The following is a 24,046-nucleotide window of genomic DNA, read 5'->3' on the forward strand; positions in this document are numbered from 1 at the left end:
TCCCACATATTGCTGAGCACTTGTTGGCTGCTTTTCCTACCCTCCGCGGTCCAACTTATCCCAAACCATCTCAATTGGATTGAGGTCGGATGATTGTGGAGGCCAGGTCATCTGATGCAGCACTCCATCATCAAACCAGATGGGAAAACACAGGACTCAATCCCAAAAGAATGGGAACGATTGGAATTACGGTAGTTCGTTTACAAACTTCGATTTTGGGGTGAACTTTCCCTTTAATGAAATCTGAACTTTCACATTAATGCTAGCTGATGTCTCTATCAAAGTGGTGGTGCTGGTGCATGTGAGGTACAGTGCCTGAGACCTGGACGACTGGCCCTGCCTGTGTACAGATGTGTCAGAGAGGAATTCATTGGAAATTAGCGGGCTAATAGAATGCACATGGTGGGGAAGGCTGCACTTCCTCTCCGAGGATGAATGGGAACCAGTTGAGTAGTGGGGACCCACCTTTACCGCTACACCAGGAAGCCCGTCCTGCCCGTCTTTGCCCTGTGAAGGAGAAATAAAATGGCCGTCGGTATGGTAACCTTTTACATGTATGTAGAACTACATATTCAGAATGTGTAGTGCCACTAGCACATACCAAATAGAAATGAACACAGGAACATGCACACTCACAACAAATACCAACACAGTTCTAGTTTATGCAGGGCAGTGAAAACTTTACAGCCACATTCGCACCAGATGATTTCATTCTTAGAACCACTTGAAGCACATTATAAGTATTGCAAGATTTCAGTCGTATGATCTTATACACCTGTATACTGACTCTGTGATTCATATGATTGATACGTTAAGTGGTGTGCAGTAGGATGTTTTTTTTTATTATTTAACTTTATTTAACTAGGCAAGTCAGTTTAAGAACAAATTCTTATGTACATTGACGGCCTGCCAAAAGCCAAATGCCTCCTGTGGGGACGAGGGCTGGGATTACAAATAACAAATAAAATAAAAATATAGGACAAAACACACATTGCGACAAGAGAAACAACACTACATAAAGAGAGACCTAAGACAACAACATAGCAAGGCAGCAACACATGACAATACAGCATGGTAGCAACACAACATGACAAGAACATGGTAGCAACACAACATGGCAGCAGCACAACATGGTACAAACATTATTGGGCACAGACAACAGCACAAAGGGCATGAAGGTAGAGACAACAATACATCACGCGAAGCAGCCACAACTGTCAGTAAGTGTCCATGATTGAGTCTTTGAAGGAAGAGATGGAGATAAAACTGTCCAGTTTGTGTTTTTTGCAGCTCATTCCAGTCGCTAGATGCAGCGAACTGAAAAGAGGAGCGACTCAGGGATGTGTGTGCTTTGGGGACTTTTAACAGAATGTGACTGGCAGAACGGGTGTTGTATATGGAGGATGAGGGCTGCAGTAGGTATCTCAGATGGGGGGAGTGAGGCCTAAGAGGGTTTTATAAATAAGCATCAACCAGTGGGTCTTTCGCCGGGTATACAGAGATGACCAGTTTACTGAGGAGTATAGAGTGCAGTGATATGTCCTATAAGGAGAATTGATGGCAAATAAAATTCTATAAAAATCAAATCAAATGTATTTGTCACGTACGCCGAATACAACAGGTGTAGACCTTACCGTGAAACACTTACTTACAAGCCTTTAACCAACAAAGCAGTTCAAAAAATAGAGTTAAGAAAATATTTACTAAATAAACTAAAGTGACATTTTTGTAATAAGAAAAAACTAAAAGTAACACAAGAAAATGACAATAACGAAGCTATATACAGGGGGTACCAGTACCGAGTCAATGTGTGGTACAAGTTAGTCGATGTCATTTGTAAAGTGACTATGCATAGATAAAAAACAGCGAGTAGCAGCAGTGTAAAAACAAAGGGGGGGGGGGTCAATGTAAATAGTCCCGGTGGCCATTTGATTAATTGTTCAGCAGTGGCTTCGGGGGTAGGAGCTATTAAGGAGCCTATTGGGCCTAGACTTTGAGCTCCGGTACCGCTTTCCTTGCGGTAGCAGAGAGAACAGTCTATGACTTCGGTGACCAGAGTCTTTGACAATTTTTTGGGCCTTCCTCTGACACCGCCTAGTATATAGGTCCTGGATGTCAGGAAGCTTGGCCCCACTGATGTACTGGGCCTTACGCACTACCCTCTGTAGTGCCTTATGGTCAGATGCCGAGCAGTTGCCATTCCAGGCAGTGATTCAACCGGTCAGGATGCTCTCGATGGTGCAGCTGTATAACTTTTTGAGGATCTGGGCACCCATGCCAAATCTTTTCAGTCTCTTGAGTGGGAAAAGGTGTTGTCGTGCCCTCTTCACAACTGCCGATCTATAAATCTGATATGTGCTGAGAGGACAGTGTACCGTCTAGACATACTCCCAAGTACTTGTATGAGGTGACTACCTCAAGCTCTAAACCCTAGTAGTAATCACATCAGTGGGGAGAGGGGCATTCTTCCTACCAAACCACAAGACCTTTGTTTTGGAGCTGTTCAGAACAAGGTTAAGGGCAGAGGAAGCTTGTTGGACACTAAGAAAGCTTTGTTGTAGAGCATTTAACACAAAATCCGGGGAGGGGCCAGCTGAGTATAAGACTGTATCATCTGCATATAAATGAATGAGAGAGCTTCCTACTGCCTGAGCTATGTTGTTGATGTAAATTGAGAAGAGTGTGGGGCCTAGGATTGAGCCTTGGTGACAGGCAGTGGCTGAGACAGCAGATGTTCTGATTTTATACACTGCACTCTTTGAGAGAGGTAGTTTGCGAACCAGGCCCTCAGAGACACCAATACTCCTTAGCTGGCCCACAAGAATTGAATGGTCTACCCTATCAAAAGCTTTGGCCAAGTCAATAAAAATAGCATCACAACATTGCTTAGAATCAAGGGCAATGGTGACATAATTTAGGACCTTAAAGGTTGCAGTGACACATCCATAACCTGAGCGGAAACCAGATAGCATACCAGAGAGAATACTATAGACGTCAAGAAAGCCAGTCAGTTGATTATTGACAAGTTTTTCCAACACTTTTGATAAACAGGGCAAAATAGAAATTGTCCTATAACAGATAGGATCAGCTTAAATAAAAAACGCACCGTGGCTGCTTTCCAAGTAATGGGAACCTCCCCAGAGAGGAGAGACAGGTTAAAAAGGTCTGACATGCCGGGCAATTCTAGGGGCAGAAACCTTAAAGAAGAAAGGGTCTAAACCATCTGACCCAGATGGTTTTTTGGGGTCAAGTATAAGGAGCTCCTTTAGCACCTCGGACTCAGTGACTACCTGTAGGGAGAAACTTTGTAGCGGGGCAGGGGAAAAGGAGGGAGGAGCATCGGGGCTAGTCACATGAGATAGGGTGGGAGATGTTGGACAGGCAAGGAGGCATGGCTGAGTCAAATAGGATTAAAGCGCTCAGCCATGTGCTCCTTGTCAGTAACAACCACATCATCAACATTAAGGGACATGGGCAGCTTTTGAGGAGGAGGGTTTATTCCCAGGTCTATAACCATTTTCCAGAACTTCTTGGGGTTAGACCCACAGAGAGAGTACTGCTCCTTAAAGTAACTAACTTTGGCCTTCCGTATAGCCTGAGTGCACTTATTTCTCATTTTCCTGAACGAGAGCCAGTCGGCCTGAGTATGCGTGTGCCAAGCCTTTCGCCAAATGGAATTCTTGAGGTGGAGTAACTCTGCCAGATCACGGTCGAACCAGGGGCTGAACCTGTTTTTAATTCTCATTTTCTTTATGGGGGCGTGTTTGTTAACAATACCACTGAAAATATAAAAAAAGAAGGTAATCTATCACAGTCAGTGGTGAAACAAGTGAGTCACACTTCACACCAAGGATCTAGTACACGTAGACATTTTAGCACATACACTACTGTGTGTCTAGCATACACGCGAACACCCACGGGTCGTGAAAAGACTGCCGACTGCAAGTACACGTTGAATTTGATGTCAGGTTGAAGTGTGTTTTTGAAAGTAGCTGCCTCACATAGTTAGCTTTTAGCATAGTCAATTTGTTTGAAAGATGGGACATGATATTGTATTAAAACATGCCTGATAGGTACATAGAGTAAGCTCACTGTGTCATTGATATAAGACATGAGGGCATACAGTACCTTTGGTCCTGGAGGACCAGGTTTCCCAATAGGACCCTGTGGAAAGCACCAGGTAAAAATGATTGTTAGTATTAATCATACACATTTTCATATGTATATCAGTCTTATAAACAAAATGGTGTCCCAGCAGCTCCATATAGAAACCACTCTTTGTGTTCTTACCTGAGGGCCTCTGGGCATCACTGCCCCAAAGCCACCGAGTGTCCCAGACCCCTCAATGTCCTGTAAACAACATACAGTCAATGACAACTGGTGTGTGTGGTGATGAGCCCTCTGGCACAAAATGTCTGCCGAGCATCACTAAGGTGGGTGCTACACATTGGTGATGTATAGGGTGAGTCGTTGTCCCCATCCCTCCCAACATACAATGTAAATCACTTTAAAGTTTATAATAATAATACAATAATACATAACATTGTTATGAGAACAGTATTAGTTATCCTTCATTACAAAAGCTTGAAACTGATCTAACAGGTGTACAGTATGTTGTTGACCCTCTGACAGACAGGAGAGCTGAATGAATGAAATCATACCTCCAGGTCCAAGCTGAAGCCCCTTCCTGGGGGTCCCGGTGGCCCAGGAGGGCCCCTCAGGCCTGGCTTCCCCTCTGGGCCTTCTGAGCCGGGCAGACCTGGGAACCCTGCAGCACTTGGCTCCCCCTGGGAGAGAACCACAATGGTTCAGTCTAAAAACCACCTGAAGCAGCATACATTATTACAACGTCCATTTTTGCAGATGTGAAGGAACTGGATGGGTGTAAGTATTATGGAGGGGGCTTCCACTACACCCATTTGAAGGTGGAGGCATATGATATTCCTTTAGATCTGAAAATGCTGATGGGGGAGTGGCTAGGCATAGGTATTGTTTAAAAATATATATATATTTAGTTCTGGTTATTAGCAGTAATTATCACTTGATTCACATGTGGGGAACAAGTGTGTTTGGGTTTGAATAGTGTTTTTTATAGTCACTTCTAGCTTGGGGAGTGATGGAGCAGCATGACTCTGACTTTACCTTTGGTCCAGGAGGTCCGCTCAGACCCGGCTCACCCTGTCAAAGATAATCAATGTTTCAATCAATTTAAATCAATCAAATTGAAGCTCTTTTTACATCAGAGGGAGACTGTCTTGAGATGATAGATTCTACGCAATCAGTACACAGGATATCAGAGGTCTATATCCCTAGGTCGTACCTTCTCTCCTCTCTCGCCTGCTGGACCAGGGTTCCCATCATGTCCATCAACCCCCTGGGAGATAGAACAATTACTTAGATTAGATGTGTTTCTCCGTAAGGTAGTTCTGCCCAGTATGGGATCATTCCATTTGTCAGATTGTATTTAGCTGTGAAGTGTCTGATCTGCCAGCCCAGCAAGACAATATACTGTATCTTTAGTCCACCGGCTAATTTAGAAATAATGCATTTATTCATCTATTCAGAAGAGCCAGAACTCAATACATAGCTTCAACGATCATAACAGACATGCGAGTAAAGCCTCCTACATTCTCAAGTCAAAAGGCAGTTTTCCCCAACGATGCGAATAATGGGAGAGACCATGTTTCATGAGATGCATCTAGCTGCAGTCAGCAGCCATTAGCTCACGGAGCCAAGATTACATTGCTGCTTCATCGCTTCTTAACCTTTAACCTTTCCACACTAGACTCGTAATATCTTTATCTCCGTTGGTTAACGGTCTTACTGTATTTTGTGAATCGTATCGTGAAACAAACTTCAAAATGTTTCTCAACAGATTAAGTGAGAGATTATTGGCCTGGGCAATAACATTCCGTAATCTGTCATTCAGAACAGATTAAAATGTCATGAGGCTGGATTAGGCTGTTGAGTAATATCTCACCGTTGGGAAAGTAAGCATCAACACTGCCAAATCTCATGGAAATAGATTGTGACGTGTTGTGGAAAGATGACTGTGAGATCCCTGTACTTCACCAAAGAGGAGGTTGATTAGAGTACGTGTCAGGTTGGATTTGAAACATAACAGCCATGTAGTTTGATGAAACAGTGAAACAGTGAAACAGTGAAACAGTGTGTAGCTACAATATTACATGCTGTCTGGAGCAGAGCCAAGTAATCAGGGGTCTGTCTGTGGGAAGTTGGGACCTGGGAATGCATGATCACATGGGCAACTGTCAAATCTGTCGAGGTACAAGTCGGCCTTAACCACAGATCTAGGATCAGATTACTCAACCAGCTACCTCCGATCCTAAACCTAACCAGTAGGGGGCTGAAAAAAAAGACCTGACCCTGTATCATCGGATAATGCAAACTTTGACCTACTCTGTCAAACACAAAAGGTTGGAATTCCCATAGTGCTCTGTGATCAAGGTCTGGCTTTGAACAGACGAGAAGTCTGAGCTGTGTACATGCTCTGAGGACAGCAGGCCAGGCCAGGCAGCTTGTAGAGCGTGGCGCAGGCAGCCTAGACCACACAGAGAGAGAGGGACGAAAGACACGCTGACTGGGGTTGTGTTTACCGTAGCAAAGGGGAGCAGATTTGCTTATAAACACAGAGCTCCTTTTCCAGTTTGCCTAAGAGACTGGGTGACACACACAATAACTGGTGTGTGAGTGATGTCACTCCTGCTTTCCTTCTAGATTGATTAACAGACATGTAACAATAATAAAACGCCCCTCTTTTTTTATGTTTACAAAAGCAGTGATTTACACACCAATATAGAGGTTTGAACCTATTATATAACCATATCAGTCATTAACTATCTTAACTGTTCATGATTGAAAGTCAAATTCCAATGTACTTTTTGAAACAGTTACAAATAAATATTTGCCTCCATGCCTCTGTCTACAGCCCTCCTTCCCACAGTAAAAATCTCCCCAATTCACAGCAGGTCAGAAAGTATCATTTACAATACAAGTTGTCAAGGCAGCCAGATTGGTGTCACGAGGGTCCAGCTCCGTGGTGATCTCACCAAGGCAACAGCTGCTCTGGGTCCCTCAATCACCCGTTCAATCATTCACATAAACATTGGGCCTCCAGAACGTTCTAGGCTTAAGCAAACGGAACAAATTGCAGGGTTGCAGGGGAATTATGCGTTATCCAAATGGTTTCCAGGAATCTCTTGTCATGTAGCGGTCAGAGATGTTATAGTTGTGCTGGGCAACAGAAGGGATTGCTGTAAGGTTGTCTGAAGGTTGCTGCTGGGTTTGACAAATCTTTTGCAGACACCTGGAGTTCCGTGCTGTTGATTATCTGGCAGCAATTTGTTCTAAGAAATTGATTTGTAAGCTCACACACCCCCTTTGTTCATGGTTCTGCAGCACACAGAGTGCGCAAAACCACAGATGCCTGGTGTTAAGAAACATGGGGAATGAAGTGAAGTTGTGGGGGAAATGATGCCTTTTTGGCTCATCAGGTTCAATGAACAGATAGGACCAGAGTTTAATACCGATCCAGATCCAGAACCAGAGCCACTAAACCAACCCAGCATCACCTGAAACAGAGGCCAGGACAGCAATGGAATCTGGAACACCACCACAGAGTTTAGTTGTGTCTACAATACGGTTTTAGAAGTCTCCTTCAACTGTGGGTTGGAATGTACCAATGCTGACCTCTCCACAGGGTGTGCTATAACAGCTGCTTAATTGGCCCTTAGAACTACAAGTGATAGACGGATGGCACCATTTTACCACTCACTGGCTTTAACAGTATAAGTGAGAGTGATGGAGTTTCAGTAAAGTGTTGGGTGACTCACAGGCAGTCCCGGTTTACCCATCTCTCCATCCTTCCCGGGGGCCCCAGGGGCTCCAGGTGACGCAGAGAGGCCCTCAGACGAACCTGGGGGGCCAGGCTGCCCTGGAGGACCCGGTGGACCAGGAGGACCCTGGATGAAGAAAATAAATAATATTAACTTTAATGGTAACAAATAGCGTAACCGTCATAACGCATTAACGCTAATGCTAACTGTGTATCCAAACAGTCTTTGTGGCTGCAATCAGAGAGCAGAACAACAGCAAGTGGATTCTAGGTTTTTGAAAAGGATGGCCACTCACTGTCATAATCTCTGTGTCGCTGTCAAAGTCCTCAAAGCCTGAACCGTCCACACCATTCTGCAAACCACATCAACTTACAATGAATCAATGAACTGATGAAAATCAAACAACCCATCAATCAACCAACTAATTCTTCCATCCATCCATCCATTAATCCACACATCCAGGGTGGTTCATTTCACTACGTACCAGGGATCTGGATGAGTTGGGTCGACCCGGTGGCCCGGGAGGACCGGGGGAACCAGGTTTGCCCACTCCAGGATCACCCTACAGGGGTCAACAACAACACACAATCCAGGGTCAAACACAACAACCAACTAGATCAGTGTTTCTCAATCCAATCCTAGGCCACGGGACCCTGTAGGGGGATTTGTTCAAGGCCGGCACTAACACATCTGATTCAATTCATCGCCAGCCCTTGATTAGTTGAATGGAGTGTGTTGGTGCTCGGCTAGATGAATAATGTGCAATGACGTAGAGCACTGCTGAACTATTCAGTGACAGTCCCCCATGACCTTGTAGCTGCTAAAACCTGTAGGTCACTAGTACATCATGTACCCTCTGTAACAGTGATGTTATACACTATGTGTTTTGCACCTTGTCTCCTTTGGGACCAGGATCTCCTGGCAAGCCTGGGAATCCCTGAACTCCATTTTCTCCCTGTGGTAGGAACACAGCAAGTGAGTATTAGCAACATATATAGAAATCCATATGGGTCGTGTACTGTACTGTCGGCTTTCTAACAATGATTGGTGGATTGGCAGGAGTTGGAGATTGGATTCATGTGTGGCCCTTCCTCCTCGAGTTATATCTCACTCCATAAACACAGTGTTCAAAGAGAACATTCACCCCGGTATTCACTACAACAGTTATCTAATCTCTTCTGAAGCCCCTTTATGACTCACAAGGCTGTGTGCACAAATGCAGACACGCATGCACACACACACACACACACACACACACACACACACACACACACACACACACACACACACACACACACACACACACACACACACACACACACACACACATGCAGACACACACACACACACACAGACGTACACACACAGAACCCCACACAAATGTACCACATGTTAGCAGGACCTATATCCCACCCCACAGGTGGGCAGGTACTCTCGGTCAACCAATGAAAATGCACAGAACAGATGAAAAACGGCTAAGAGAGACCACCGTAGAAGATCATCTCTCCATTGATGTCTAGGGACGTGAGTTGTAAATAAATAGTCAGCCATTTTGAACTACAGCTGTTAGAGCTGGATGCACAATGACTAAACTTTCCTAATTTATGTAAAACATTTCTAAATCACTATATCCCCCTTTCCTCCATTATTGGCTAAAGGACTGGGTCTGGTGCACACATGTGAGATATTGGCAGGTTGTGTGTGTTTCATAGGAGGCTGCTGAGGGGAGAACGACTCATACAGTTTTTTACAATCTCTTTGGCACTAATTTCAGAACCTTGTGGTCATTTTTCAAAACTCTAGACACAAAACTCAAAACGGTCAACACTTGTAACACAGGCTGTCCAATGTTCAAAACATTGCATTGTGCATTCATATCTTTAAAGAAACCTTGCACTTGCAGAATCATTGGTTCAAATAACTAATTTATCATGAAATACCATAGGAACATTCATTTAGATCACCCACACAAAAGATACCGATAGTTTCACTGTGTAGTTGTTCGTTCAATCATTAAATATTGTAGTACAAAATATGTGATACATGTTTCATTACGCTACTATACGTAAATACGTCACTGTAAAAGGACTAGTAGAGAGAATACTACAGACACAGTGGAATCATTGAACAAAATATGAAATGCATTGATGAAATACAATAAAATCACTCATAGGTTTCTTTGAATCAAAGCAAAAATAATTAGCTACAAAAAAAGAAAGAAACTACAGTAAAACATAAACTGCAGTGTTCCTCACCTGGCTTACTGTAAAAAAACAAAACAAAAAAATAATTAGCTACAAAAAAAGAAAGAAACTACAGTAAAACATAAACTGCAGTGTTCCTCACCTGGCTTACTGTAAAAAACAAAACAAAAACAAAAATTAGCTACAAAAAAAGAAAGAAACTACAGTAAAACATAAACTGCAGTGTTCCTCACCTGGCTTACTGTAAAAAACAAAACCAAAAAAATAATTAGCTACAAAAAAAGAAAGAAACTACAGTAAAACATAAACTGCAGTGTTCCTCACCTGGCTTACTGTAAAAAACAAAACAAAGGCTGGATTACTGTACTTCTATATTTCCATCAACCCTGTCTTGTGGATTTTGTCACAGGTTCTCATCCACATCACAATAAATGTTTTCATTAGCCAAACATCTTGGGAAGAATCTTTGGGCATGGCGAATCCAGGCCTGACACTGGTCTGCCGTGATGTCATTGCATGCGTCGTCCATGGCCTGGAGAAGGGTGGCTTGTTCGTGAGGGCGCCTATCATATACCTTCCACCTCCATGTGGAGAAAAATTCCTCAATCGGGTTTTAGGAAAGGAGAGTATGGGGTAAGTACAGGGTGGTAAATTGTGGATGGCTCTGAAACCATGCTTGCACCATTTGAGCATGGTGGAGCCCGACATTATCCCACACAATGACATAGGTCACGCCATCAGCTCTACAGACCTGATTTAGCCCATCAAGGAAGGTTACATTCGAACAGCGAATCATGTGGCTGCTTGCAACTCAATATATAGAGCGTATAGAGTAGAGAGCTTTAGTTATTGTTTGACCAAACATTAGAACAGGCAAGATGCGTAATCTAAGCAACTTTGACCGTGGTATGATTGTTGATGCCACATATGGTGATTCCAGCATCTCAGAAACAGCTGTTGTGGAGGCAAAATGGGGTCCTACCCAGTACTAGATAGGTGTACCTAATAAAGTGGCCTATGCGTGTACAGTAATGTTAAATCTGAAAACATGGTCTGGAAAAGTGGTACATGGGACCCTAGAAACACTGTCTGATAAAGAATGATGATGAAATATTACATCCATAGATCATGTAGTCCAATTGGTTCATGTTCCACGGTAATTGGTGTCAATGGATCTCGTTATCCTGAAACTTTCATGATCTAAACATGGAATATTGTTTGTCAGTTTCCATAAAACTATGCATTAAGAGTAATGCAACAGGTCTTTGATCAGTTGTATCATTTGATAGTTAGATCATTGTAATGAAATGAATAGACAGTCATCTCAGATGTAATGTGTGAATTGCATTTTGAAATGGTAATACTTTGATGTTAAGTTGTGTCCTTTTGAACAGATGATTTTAGTTCTATGAACAAATTATCTTAGCTTTATGTGTATTGTATCCAAGCAATTGGAAAAAGTTGTAGAGTTTTGAAAAATGTGCATTTTGATCATTGGTTGTGAGTTTTGTGTCTAGAGTTTTGAAAAATGATATCAAGGTTCTGAAATTACTGCCAAAGTGATTGTAAAAAACTGTAATAATGGACAAAATGGACTGAATGGAATGTCACTAAACACATGGAAATGATGTGTTTGATGTATTTTATACCATTCCACATATTCCACTCCAGCCATTACTATGAGCCCGTCCTCCCCAATTAATGTACCACCAACCTCCTGTGGTGTGTGTGTGTGTGTGTGTGTGTGTGTGTGTGTGTGTGTGTGTGTGTGTGTGTGTGTGTGTGTGTGTGTGTGTGTGTGTGTGTGTGTGCGTGCGTGTGAGTGTGTGAGTGTGTGCGTGTGAGCGTGTGTGCGTGTGTGTGTGTGCCTGGATAGCTGTGGTGTGTGTATAGTGTTCTTGAGAAAGAGAGAGGGTGGGAGTCATTCTACGTAGCAGGACAACAGGGTCAAGTCTTATGTATTGTGTATTGTAGGGCCTAACACTGGAACAGTTACTGTAAGTAGACTATAGTACAGAAAAATGGTTTAATTTACACAGTGTAGTAATCTCAACTCAGAGATGTGTGAGTCTAGTAATAACGAAAGCTTGAAGTGCTAAGAAATGACGCAGAAGTCATATTGAACAATGACACATGAAGAGTACTTACAGGGTCGCCATCTTTCCCTCCACTGCCCTGGAGAACAAAGAAAACAACAATAGAAACGATCCCAAACTATTTTTGACCCCATAAACTTACATCAGCTACATCAAAAACTGCCCTTCTCAACCACTGAACAAGATGACAATACAGCCGTCATGGACAACGGCCGAAGGCCTGAAACCACCTAAATAGGCCATTAAAATAGACAATAGCAGATGTTTATAGAGACAGAATTACAGAGAGAGAACGCCAATTGAACTGAACTATTTTGGTGAAAAATATGCCGGGCGGGCCAAACCACACAAATAAAAAGAATAGCATGTTCACAATGTGAGACGGAGAATAGAGAATGCGCTCCTATCGCTTGCCAACTGCCGAGCTCTCACTGTGTTTATTGTGCATTGCGTAGCATGACAAATCAGGCAGGGTGTTGTTTGGTGTTTGGCAGGCACTGTCTAGGAGCCAAAGAGAACGAATGAATCGACCGTAACTAGATACAGCTGCGATTTTGCCCAATTACAATGCAGTGCTGATAAACATGATCAATAGGTGGTGAAGGGAGGGGATGTTGTGCTAACAAACAGGCTCTTACTGGCTGGCCGTCGTTGCCGGGTGCTCCGGGTGTTCCTGCTGGTCCCTGAGGCCCCTGGGGGCCCCTTGGTCCTGGCTCTCCCTCCCCAGAGGAGCCATCGCCTGACGGGCTTTGCGGGCCTGGGGGGCCGGGGGAGCCAGGGGGTCCGGCTGGCCCTGGGTCTCCTCGCTCTCCTTTCTGACTGGGCGTCACCTGGAGGGAGAGAGTAGACTCACACCATGAAAGGATGTTTTAGAACAAGCTAGAAAATTGTGGTATGTCTGGTATATTGGCAATAAATTATTTGTTATTGATGGCTCGTCAGGTACAATAGGGCAGGGGTTCTCAAACCTCTCTTCCAGGACCCCCAGCCACTCCATGTACTTGAACTACTGAGCTAGCACACCTGATTCAACTTGTCAACTAATTATCAAGCCTTTGACTAGGTGAATCAGATGAGCTAATTCAGGACTACAACTAACGAGAGATTTGACAACCACTTCTCTAGATCAGGTAACACACTCCAGGTCTTCTGTTACATTCTATTCAATCTCCTTCATTCAAGTCAAAAACTGATACTTACACTTCCTGGTCTATAGGCTGCATCCGCTGTCTGACTTGGTCCTGTGGCCAAAGATACAAAATCATCAATACAAATGTACAGTATATGGCTCCTTGCTTCGCCATGTTTTACCGCCACCTGGTGGCTCTTCATGTAAATACCACAATGGATAATATGTTCATGCAGTGGATTTTCATTTCAAATGATCATAAATGAATGAATTGTGTACAGTCTTCCTCCATGTCTCTCTCTCACCTCTCTCAGCGGTCAGCTCCACTTCCTGACCTGAGGTCTCGCCAGCATCCTCCTCATCGTCACTGGGCGATGCCTCTGTGGGAGGGGCACGCACAGGGGTGATCATTGGATCCTCTGGCTGAGGGGGTAGGGGGAGAGCGGGGAGAAATGTAAAACAATGCATCATTTGAACATACAGCTAGAGTCAGGTTCATCATGTTCTGCAAGATTGGTTTTGTCGCCCTAGGAAAAGCCTAGAATTTGGAACGTTTGTTTGAATTGTTTTAAAGCATTGTTGCTATGGCTTTGCATTTCGTATCAAGGAGACCCGAGAATTTGGAATGGTTGGTTGAATTGTTGCCATGATAATTTGTTGCATTTTCAGAATTTACTTTCAGTCCTTACTGGGCAAACTACATACGATTCAGAGGACTTTTCTGGTTCTCTGGTGGATTATTACATAACTTTATTTGAACAACTTTCATCAACTCTTGTGAACCCATTCTGAACCCAAGACTTGAAAATGCTTGCCATTGACACCACTGGAAAGTTTGATCCTGTGATCTTTACCATTGGCAGACAGCGAGTATGATTTTGATGTTGTTGCCTCTACCATGTTGTTGTGGATTCCAACAAAAGCTGGAATGAAACCCATCATGAGAGAGTATAACAGCAAACTGGTGAAAAATATGTATTCTCTGATTGTGGATATTTGTGAAAAGGAGAACAAGGTGAATGAGTTTCAGGACAAAAATAAAAACTTTGAAAGCATGAGAGACGAGCTGGTGAAAACGGTCAGGTGTGTGGATAGAAAGGTGATTCATGCATACAATGCCACTTTGAGAAAGATGAAAGTTCTCAAGAAGAAACAGTCTCATAAGTGTCTCCTTGAAAATATCCTGAAACACATCCACATCAAGAATCAGATTATGGAAGCTGAGGTGCAGAGGTGGCGGCAGGTAGCCTAGTGGTTAGAGTGTTGGGCCAGTAACTGAAAGGTTGCTGGATCGAATCTCCGAGCTGACAAGGTAAAAATCTGTTATTCTGCTCCTGAGCAAGGCAGTTACCCACTGTTCCCCGGGCGCCGAAGACGTGGATGTCGATTAAGGCAGCCCCCTGCACCTCTCTGATTCAGAGGGTTAAATGCAGAAGACACATTTCAGTTGAATGAATTCAGTTGTACAACTGACTAGGTATCCCCTTTCACAGGCAGTTAGCTAGCCATCAAACTGAAGGTTCTTTACAGCAGTGGTCCCCAACCAGGGGTACTAGGACCCCTGGGGGGACTTGGCCTATCCACAGGGGGTACTTGAGAAGACTCATGAGACCATAGGCTTAATTGGAAAATGAGGGGGTACTCCAGGAAAATTCAGTTGGTGGTACAGTAAGCTAAAAAGGTTGAGAACCACTGCTTTACAGTATTAGCTAAGTATGTTCAGGTTCAGGTAAGTATTTAGCTAAGTATGTTCAGGTAAGTATGTTGAGGTAAGTATTGAGGTAAGTCGGTCCACCTACCATCCGGTGCCTTTTCTCTCCCCAGGAAATATCACCTCTTATTTAGTGTAAAATGTGAATTCCAAAACGTTTACATATAAGGTCAGGTGTGCTTTACCTTAAAAACTACAAAATATGGATCTTGAAAGGGACTTTTTATGCATTTTGAAAAAGAAAAATCTGTGGATGTAGGCGTTTTGCCGTGTTGCCGGGTGTTATTCTACAAGAAATATAAGCCATAAAATAATACAATCTTTCTTTATTATTTTATAGTACTAGTTAAAATCTCTCCCATCAAAACGTTTTTTTTTTCTTCATGATTATTGTATTCATTATTATTGTATTTAACACTTTCTGTGTGTCCCTGATATCACTTTCTACCCTGTTAGTCTGTAGTAATTCTCCTTTAAGAAAACAGCCCCTTCCCACAATGACATGCGGTTCAGGAAGTATCATTATTTGTTTGGTGGGAAAACAATGGTGCAATAAAATATATATTTTTACATGTTAGTCTGCTTGCCTCACTCATACATTTCCACCCTGTTAAGCTAAATTATAGAGACAATTCATAAAATGACAAAATACAAGTTAAATCCTCTTCAAGTGTTTGCAGTTATGCTATCTTAATCTCAATCACCCACAGAGCTATGACTAATTTAGGCTCCAAATGTCCACCCTGTTAGGTTTGACCCTGTTAGGATTACATATGTTTTTCTGAAACTCAAACCTCCTTTTTCTGACAAAATAAAATAAAAAAAGTGGCAGGCGTGGCGGGGTGGCGGGTGGCTGTATAAAATAGTCATTGTAGTAATAAAATGGTAATTGTAAACACTTAAAACTACACATTTACAACTGTGGCAATACTGTGTTGTTGTAAAACCCTTTGATGTAATTTGATCCTCTATTGTAATTGTGACCTGTGGTTTTGATTGTGTGTCCTTTTATATTATGTTCAATACATTTTTTAAATAAATGCTAAAATATGTTTTAAGTGAGAAGTAGGCAGGTAAGAAAGCTGAAAAAGGAAATTCACATGAGCAACAGCAAGACTACTTCACTCATGCTCTACCAAGGTTTTCCAGCCCACAGCTTTGACCTACTACAGTAGCTATGTTGGTCTACTGTACTTCAGACAATGTCTATGCAGGTTGCTTAGGATTCAAATCTTCTCAAACTGCCCTATTCATACTCTTTTCCGGTAGGGGGCAGAGGTGCTGCATGGTGTGTTTTCTCTCCTTCTCTGGCTCACAGCTGATGTATGTGGATGTGTGTTTATGTGGATGTGTGTTTGTGTGTGTGTGTGTTTATGTTTGTATTCGTATGTGTGAGCATGCGTGTGTATGAATGTGTTTGTATGTGTGTGGGCTGACGGACCAGGAGCCCTGCCAAACCAGCTATGCAGGAAAACGCTGGGACCGGATCCACAAGCACACTTGGAATGCCAGAGACACCCTCCCCTGCCTCAGTACATCCTATGCTCCCGGATGAAGCCGCCCATGGGCACAGATCTAGGACCAGTTTTCCCTCAGAAAATCCAGAAATTCCCCATTAGCCAAATCACCCTTCCTGAGTCTACCCCAATGCCAGCTAGGACAGAGGACACAAGCAAGCTGTGAGTGGGAGCAGCCTCAAGGAGAAGTAAGGGAGGGTAGTGTAGACCACACAAAGTCCAACCTTCACACACAGCTGGAGAGAGAGACAGGGAGATGGAGAGGGAGAGACAGGGGGAGAGAGTGAGGGAGAGAGAGAGAGCGGGAAAGAGACCGCAAGAGAGAGAAGGGGCGAGAGAGAGAGAGAGAGAGAGAGAGACAGAGACAGAGAGACCGCAATAGAGAGAAGGGGAGAGAGAGACAGAGTGTGAGAGAGAGAGCGAGAGAAATAAAGAGAGACAGCAAGAGAGAAGGGCGGAGAGAGAGAATGAGAGACAGAAACAGAATGAGGGAGACAGAGACAGAGAGAGAGAGAGAGAATGAAAGAGAGACAGAGAGAGAGAGAGAGAGAGAGAGAGAGAGAGAGACCACAAGAGAGAGAAGGGGAGAGAGAGAAGTAAGTAACCTTGGTAGTGTGTTGCCTAACTGACTAACCACAACCATGTGGTGCTTCAAAGTTGGGCTACTACTCTCCTTGTACTTAGAAGTGTGCTTCCCTGAAGTGTCCTAGAAAATTCCCATTGATCTGAACACTGCGTGTTCTCTCCTACTGAACTCTTGATCTCATCACATTCTTTCAGATCATATCCATTCCCTGGTAATTGGAGAGAAAAAGCTAATGGGAAATTGGAAGAGAAACTCTGCCAAGCATCAGTGAATGACTAAGCAGTTGTGATGTTAAGCAGTCTGCTTGGTGTCCATGTGAAAGTTCAATGCACTGAAAAGATGACGGAAGGCAGTGTCAAAGGGATAGTTAGACGGTGCAAGTATCTTGTCAACAAAGCATGATCTCCACGACATATAGCATGGGATGTGTCTGTCAACTTTAGATGATTATTTGAGGCATGAAAATGTCCTTCACGTTAAAGACCAATACATCTCGCTCCAAACGGGCAGGGGGATGCAGCAGAGGAGTGGGAGTGAGACAGACAGTAACATGTTTTTGGATGCAGAACTCACTCTGACCTTTTCTAATAGACTCCATATCAAACGAGCTGGCTTCATTTCCACCTCTGGGAATAACCAATGTGTTCTTATCTAAATGGCAGTGGTGAGATATGGGGGAGTGGAGCACAGATGTGTCAAAAAGCAGCTGATATTCAGAAGAGGAAACGTTTTCCTCCCAGACGCAGTCCAAGAACATCAGCCCAGATCTGGCTGAGCTAAGAGCATTTCTCACACGGAGAAGCTGGCAGGAGGAACGGCATATATCCACGTCTCCCACCTAACTGGCCCTATTAGGAGGACATTTTTGAATTGGATTGATCCCAGGCCCTTTGATTCTGGATGTACTGTAAAAACACTGTGGACGTATGGATTTTGAAGGTGTACATTTTGTTGACGTTTCAATTGAAGTATTTCGTAAACTATCCTTGTGGGATAAAAGATGTCTACATGTTAATATACTGTACATGGTTGGGTCTGTACGTGCGTGCGTGCGTGCGTGTGTGTGTGTCACTCACCATAATGTACTCTCTCTCCTCCACTACCTTCTTCACTTCATCCATAGTTTCTGTGTCATCGAAGGAGTCGTCTCCACTCCCATACCCAGACGCCTGAAAGAGAATAACAATGGAATTACTCTAGTAACAACCTTGTCATAACATACCATTTCAATTATGACTCATGAATTTGCGATCTCTTTTTTTTTTTTTTTTTACATATTCAATCACAAGCCAATTATCTAATGCTTTTCCAAGTAGCAATAACTCAGGCTTATGCATGTGGAAATACTTAAAAAAAACAGAGATAAAAACAGAGGGGGGAAAAATACAAAGAAATCTAATCAACCAAAACAATCTGTAAAGCCCTGCAGGCTGCAGACCAGACTCGATCACACAGTCCTGTGATGCTCTCTCACAACCACAAGAGGGGGTGATGAGCCCATTCATCATGAGCCTTTCTCAGGTTTGATGGAGAAGGTAGTAGTTCAGCCCATTAGCGCTGATTCAAGGTCAGATTTAACATTTTCATAATAGTTTTAGATCCAAGCACACCTGTTGGAGGCAACTTCTACCTCAAGCTTTGACGATATCAGTGAACCTTGCAGCTAGGCTAGCCCCTGTACAGTACTTTACCACTGTCTCTGGTGTTAACCACAAATACTGCTCCAACAGCCTTAAATAGCCTCTCATTGCATTCTTTCAAATAGTAAATGGACTAACCAAATACCAAAAGATAGTTTTTGGGTGGAATTGTCCTTAAAGGTAGAGTATTGGGATTGAGGGGACACACTCACATAGGGGTCGTCCTCCTCACACTGGTCATCTGGAGCTGTGGGGTCCCCCTTCAGAACCAGCTGCTGAATAGAACCCTGGGGGGGAGAGAGAGAGAGAGAGAGAGAGAGAGAGAGAGAGAGAGAGAGAGAGAGCCGGTAAGTCACAATAACAAAACACACACACACACACACACACACACACACACACACACACACACACACACACACCAAATGGATGACCACTCTCACTCTCCATCAGTAATACCATTCCACAACCTTTTACTGAAATAGAAATCAGCATTTCAAGTATGGCGAACAGGTGCCTCTAGCCTTACTGACAATAACTGTTCAAGACAAGCAACCTTTAAACTGCTGTAACTCGAACAGAACAGAGATCCCACACTAGCAATGAATAACAGGAGTGTTGCAGATGGACAAAGGCATGGTAAATCTATTTATGGGTTCTATCCAGAGGACAAACACCTGTTTTTAATCCAACAAATCTTCTAGGAAACAAGTGGAGGGGAGAGGGGGAGAAAAGAGGAGAGAAGGGGAGGGAGAAGCGAGGCAGGATCAATCTGGGTCAACCAAATCAAGTCCATCTGTTGATGCTGTAAACAGAGTTTGCAGATAAACAACAAATGTGCCATGCAACAGCGAGCGCTGATTCCTTCAAAGTTTCATGAGCTTTTCTGAGATCAATCTTAATGTTTGAATAGAAAAAGAACGTGAGAAGAGTGCGGTACAGCACAATCAAGCATTTTGTTGAATTAAACTTGAATTAAACACATTGCGATCAGTGAACCTTCCAAATAGGAAACACTACCATCAATCGCCTTCAGCTGATGATTGGTTGATGTTTTGAATCAGCTGTGTAGTGCTAGGGCAGAATCCAAAAAGTGCACCCCCTGGGGTCCCGAGGACCCAGTTTGGGAAACCCAGCTAAACACTGAAGCTGTGAACTACAGGGGATGCTGCTGACCCATACTGATCAGCGGCTGTGTGATCGCATGTGATTGTATGTGTTTGTGTGCGTTGCTCGCTGTGTGTGATACCAGTGCCTGATGGGCGAGACTTTAAAAGCTGCTCTAAGGGCCGAATCCCACCCCTGATCTGTAATATTGCTGGAATGCTATGGTAGACTACTGATGTTGCTTTTCACCCCTACGATGACGTAACTGAGCAAAGACAAAGTCATAGAATTTAACTATACTGTCCAATGTGAATCGGATATTCTTCATTTTTGCCGTTTTATGTTAATCCCGACTCCTCAGACGCCACACACACACAAACAGTACATACTGTAGAGCATCGCCCCCACAATAGTGTTGTTTTGATCCATGTCCACTATTGGCTATATGTTACTAATTTAACAGGACGCAGACATAAACACAAAAATAAGCATCAACAGCAGAAGAATGAAGTAAACAGATTTGACACGATCAAGTAAACACAAATATAGCAGTCAAAGCTGAACAATAAAATGCAACTTGTAAATACACATTCTTTTAGAAAAGGGAGATTTACAGTAAACGAAAGAAGGCACAGATAAAAGCAGCTAGAAGCAGCTACCCTCAGCTAGAGGGTACGCTTAGTATGGTAACAGTATGCAGCCCTGTGGCGGAGGGGAGTGAGTAGAGAGCTTAGATTTCTGAGGATGGGGATGTGGCCATTGGCACAGGGAGCCATGTCTCAGCTGAGCTGGATTGTCTCTTGGCTGCAGACGGGGAGGAGGGGGGAGTGGTGTACCTCTCTCTTCCTCAGACCTTACTGGATCAGTAACGTTATCACACGGCCTGCCTGTAATCTGAGTAGCATTGGCTAGACTGACTAAACTTTTCTGCACACTGTTTGGCAGGGTAACAACAAGCTGGCTACAGCAGACACCGACTGGCACCCAGCAAGATGAGGGTTTTCCTCGCAGCACAAACCACCACATTGTATAAACAACCATGTCTGTTGGAACCAAGTAACCGTTGCAAAGACAGCAGACGCAAAGGTCTTGTGTTGTGATGATAAGTTATGCAATGAATGGTCCTATCAAGTAGAACATCTAAAACATATGCTGCTTACGTCAGGGTTACACAAAGTCTCTTCGCAAGATTTTAGCTAACGCTTAAATATATTTAGAAATAAAAGAAACATGGGAGTCACTATCAGAACCGGCTGTTAATGAAGACCACTGGTCCCAAACCACTGCCTGCCCGGCTGCAAGCCCGCACACGCACGTGCATGTGCACGCGCACACGCACACTCACACACTCATGCGCACGCACGCTCTTGGCAGAGCAAGAGAAAGAGAGAGGACTAAAGGAAGATGAGCAATGAACAGAGTGATTTATATTTTGATAGGCTCTGATCAGCAAGAAGCCTGTTCCCGGGTGCTAAGTGAGAAGAGATAGGCTGGTGCAGGTTGAAACAAGCAGGTTGGAAGAGAGAGAGTATCCTGCTCCTCTCCCCTACGTTAACTGTATTTCTTGGAATCTACCAACCCATTGCTCCAATTAAACTTTAACGAGAGGAAAATAGCTGCTTGAAAATAGCTTTTTGGTGCAATTTAAAACTGAAGCAGGCAATGATTTATTAGTTCATCCATTCCGTTTAGATTAGTACAACATTAAGTAATGGTACGGTGGAGTGGAAGTAGCATCAGATTGGTTATTTTATATCTAAGGGTGAAATAAACTGCATCGTAATGCCTAGGATTTAGGTCAGTGGGATAACACAGTCTTGTGGCTTGTAGAAGAGCCGGGTTCGAGTCACTCATACGTAGTCTGACTGAAAACTAGCTAAGCAATTTCCATTTACTCTTCATCTAAACATTTTAAAACAAATTCAGAGTTAAGTAAACACTCTCCGGCTAAGTGAACACTGGTTTGTGGCACGATATGTTCATTCCACAAGCATTCACATGCTAATCTATAGCATTTATTGTATATCTTACGAAGATGTATAGGTCATTCAGTCCTCTATCCTCTGCTATTGCCATTATGTTGCATCAGGGTTTACAGTCATGTTTTTCATGCCTTAAAATCAAAATGGCTGACCAGGATGTCAGCAGAAGTGGTGAGCCCAGCTCTTAGTCAAGTTCTCCACACTGACTCACCCTACTGTCTCTTTCCCAGGCAATCGACCGTGAAGTCATTCGAAGCCTATGAGCCATGCTCCCTGCCTGTGGCAAGCCCCGATGACCACTTCTGAACACTCCGTTTTGGGACTCATTACTATTGGGTTTGGGGCACAGGCTCAATTTAATCATCGTAGTGCTGAGGAAAATCATTATGGAATCGAACATTTGAATCAGAGCGAGATCTGATTTCATTCTGGAAGGGTTGAGGCCTTGGCTTGCATTGCCCAACAGCCAAACAGCAACCATGCGCAGGCGCATGAAAACCAAGCAGAGGACACTAAACACAAACACACTATAGGCCTAACCAACGTAAAAGAACCCCCCCAACACCTCCACTCATACACAAAAACAACACCCCACACGTCAACTTACCACAAACCTGTCCAGCCCTGTGCCACCGGCGTTGCCCACGAAGATGCCCGAGCTGGCCTCAAAGGTGAGGGGCTCCGGGCTCCTCTGGAAGGCCACGCGGTGGTACTCCTCACAGTCCATGTAGAGGCGCACCTCCGACCCCTGCACCGTCAGCGTGAAGCGGGCCCACCTCCCCGTCAGGTCACCCAGCTTGAAGCTGGCCGCCTCCTTGGTGCGCCCATCCCCCGGGTCGGTGTAGTAAAGGAGCACCCGCTGAGACCCATCCTCCACGGGGCTCAACGCCACCCCCAGGTGCACCACTCGCTGGTAGGCGTCGGTGATTGCGAAGAGGACCCCACCGCGCTGCGTGGTGGGCTTGGCGGTGACGGTCATGGCAAAGTCGCGGTAGAAGGGGTCGGGGATGAAGGACTTGGTGAGGCGGCCCACGTTGGCGTCGGGCCCGAAGCTGTAGGCCGGGTAGCCCTCGAACCCTGTGATGAAGGAGACCGATGGGGGGAGAGGAACGCCGATCAGCTCGGTCAGGTCTATCTGGCCCTGGGAGCCCCGCTCTGAAACACACACAATCAAATACTGTATTAAATCACATGAATAGGACAGGAATATGACATAGTACATGGATAGGATAGCACATTCCTTCATATAAAGACCTGATGAGTTAATTATGTGTATATTCACAATGAATTCATGATTCTGAATATTAATACCGATGACAAATTGGTCCGCAAACTGTGCTGCACTGCACTGACTAACCCTGTCCCCTCATCTTTCTTTCTGCATTGTGAAGGTGATCGGTCTTGTGCTTTTATTTCCAACCATTACTTTCCGCTTCAGTGGATCTCAAATCTGCCACAGTTTCACCTAATTTGCCAAGAGGATGAGTACGTGGAAGCATTACCATACTTCACTCCTTCCATCCCAGTCCTTCTCCACATGCATCTCTATACACTCACACACACTCCCCACCACACATGGTCCTCGTTAGGAGGGAGAACCCGTAGAACAATCATCTGTTTTGTGAGACTGTATAGCAGGATAAGGCATGTTCATCTGGAAGGCATTAGTGTAGACTAATACACACACCGGGTCCAGGCTGCTCCTGTAAAATGGGCTTAGCACCGCTAGGCTAGCCCACACTGCTAGGCTAACCCACACCAATAGGCTAGCCCACACTGCTAGGCTAACCCACAGCGCTAGGCTAACCCATACCGCTAGGCTAACCCACAGTGTTAGGCTAGCGCTAGCTCCCCATAGAGAGACACAGACAGATAGGCATGCTTTCACGCAGTCCTTAATGTCCGTCACCTCTCAGGCTTCTTCAAGCCAGTGTCCCTAGTAAACCTTAACCCTTGGTCTGAGTGCATGTTTTACTGGTGTCATGGAAGAGAGGCCAAAATTCTAAATAGTCCTCGCCCACCCAGTGACATAACAACAGATGGGGGAGCAGCTGGAGAAATCACACAGCACTCTTTGGCAGATGCAGGTTCCCATGACGCAAGACCAACTTACTGTACGGAACCAGGTGTGACATCATCATTGGCGGAATGATAGACACCTGGCGTTGATAGGACAAACATCACCTGGACTAAGACATCACCATCAAAGTAGCAAGTACCT

General features: G+C 44.1%; 1 protein-coding gene across 3 annotated transcripts in view; it reads right to left on the reverse strand.

Annotated features, from left to right (window-relative positions):
• Positions 1 to 24,046, reverse strand: part of LOC106590282 (collagen alpha-1(XVIII) chain) — an 81,814-nt gene that overhangs the window by 20,463 nt on the left and 37,305 nt on the right. For all 3 annotated transcript variants that reach the window (XM_014181123.2, XM_014181124.2, XM_014181122.2), the window contains exons 3-19: positions 22,433 to 22,980; positions 18,952 to 19,026; positions 18,176 to 18,268; positions 13,591 to 13,708; positions 13,357 to 13,397; positions 12,795 to 12,986; positions 12,209 to 12,235; positions 8,749 to 8,811; positions 8,341 to 8,418; positions 8,152 to 8,208; positions 7,854 to 7,982; positions 5,321 to 5,374; positions 5,143 to 5,178; positions 4,662 to 4,787; positions 4,291 to 4,350; positions 4,129 to 4,164; positions 466 to 507 (exon numbers count right to left, since the gene is read on the reverse strand). In XM_014181123.2, coding sequence (XP_014036598.1) covers positions 466 to 507; positions 4,129 to 4,164; positions 4,291 to 4,350; positions 4,662 to 4,787; positions 5,143 to 5,178; positions 5,321 to 5,374; positions 7,854 to 7,982; positions 8,152 to 8,208; positions 8,341 to 8,418; positions 8,749 to 8,811; positions 12,209 to 12,235; positions 12,795 to 12,986; positions 13,357 to 13,397; positions 13,591 to 13,708; positions 18,176 to 18,268; positions 18,952 to 19,026; positions 22,433 to 22,980 — 1,775 coding nt within the window. The remainder of the gene's footprint in view (positions 1 to 465; positions 508 to 4,128; positions 4,165 to 4,290; positions 4,351 to 4,661; positions 4,788 to 5,142; positions 5,179 to 5,320; positions 5,375 to 7,853; positions 7,983 to 8,151; positions 8,209 to 8,340; positions 8,419 to 8,748; positions 8,812 to 12,208; positions 12,236 to 12,794; positions 12,987 to 13,356; positions 13,398 to 13,590; positions 13,709 to 18,175; positions 18,269 to 18,951; positions 19,027 to 22,432; positions 22,981 to 24,046) is intronic.

The sequence above is a fragment of the Salmo salar genome, chromosome ssa29 (assembly GCF_905237065.1).
Source record: "Salmo salar chromosome ssa29, Ssal_v3.1, whole genome shotgun sequence".
NCBI classification, from domain to species: Eukaryota; Metazoa; Chordata; class Actinopteri; order Salmoniformes; family Salmonidae; genus Salmo; species Salmo salar.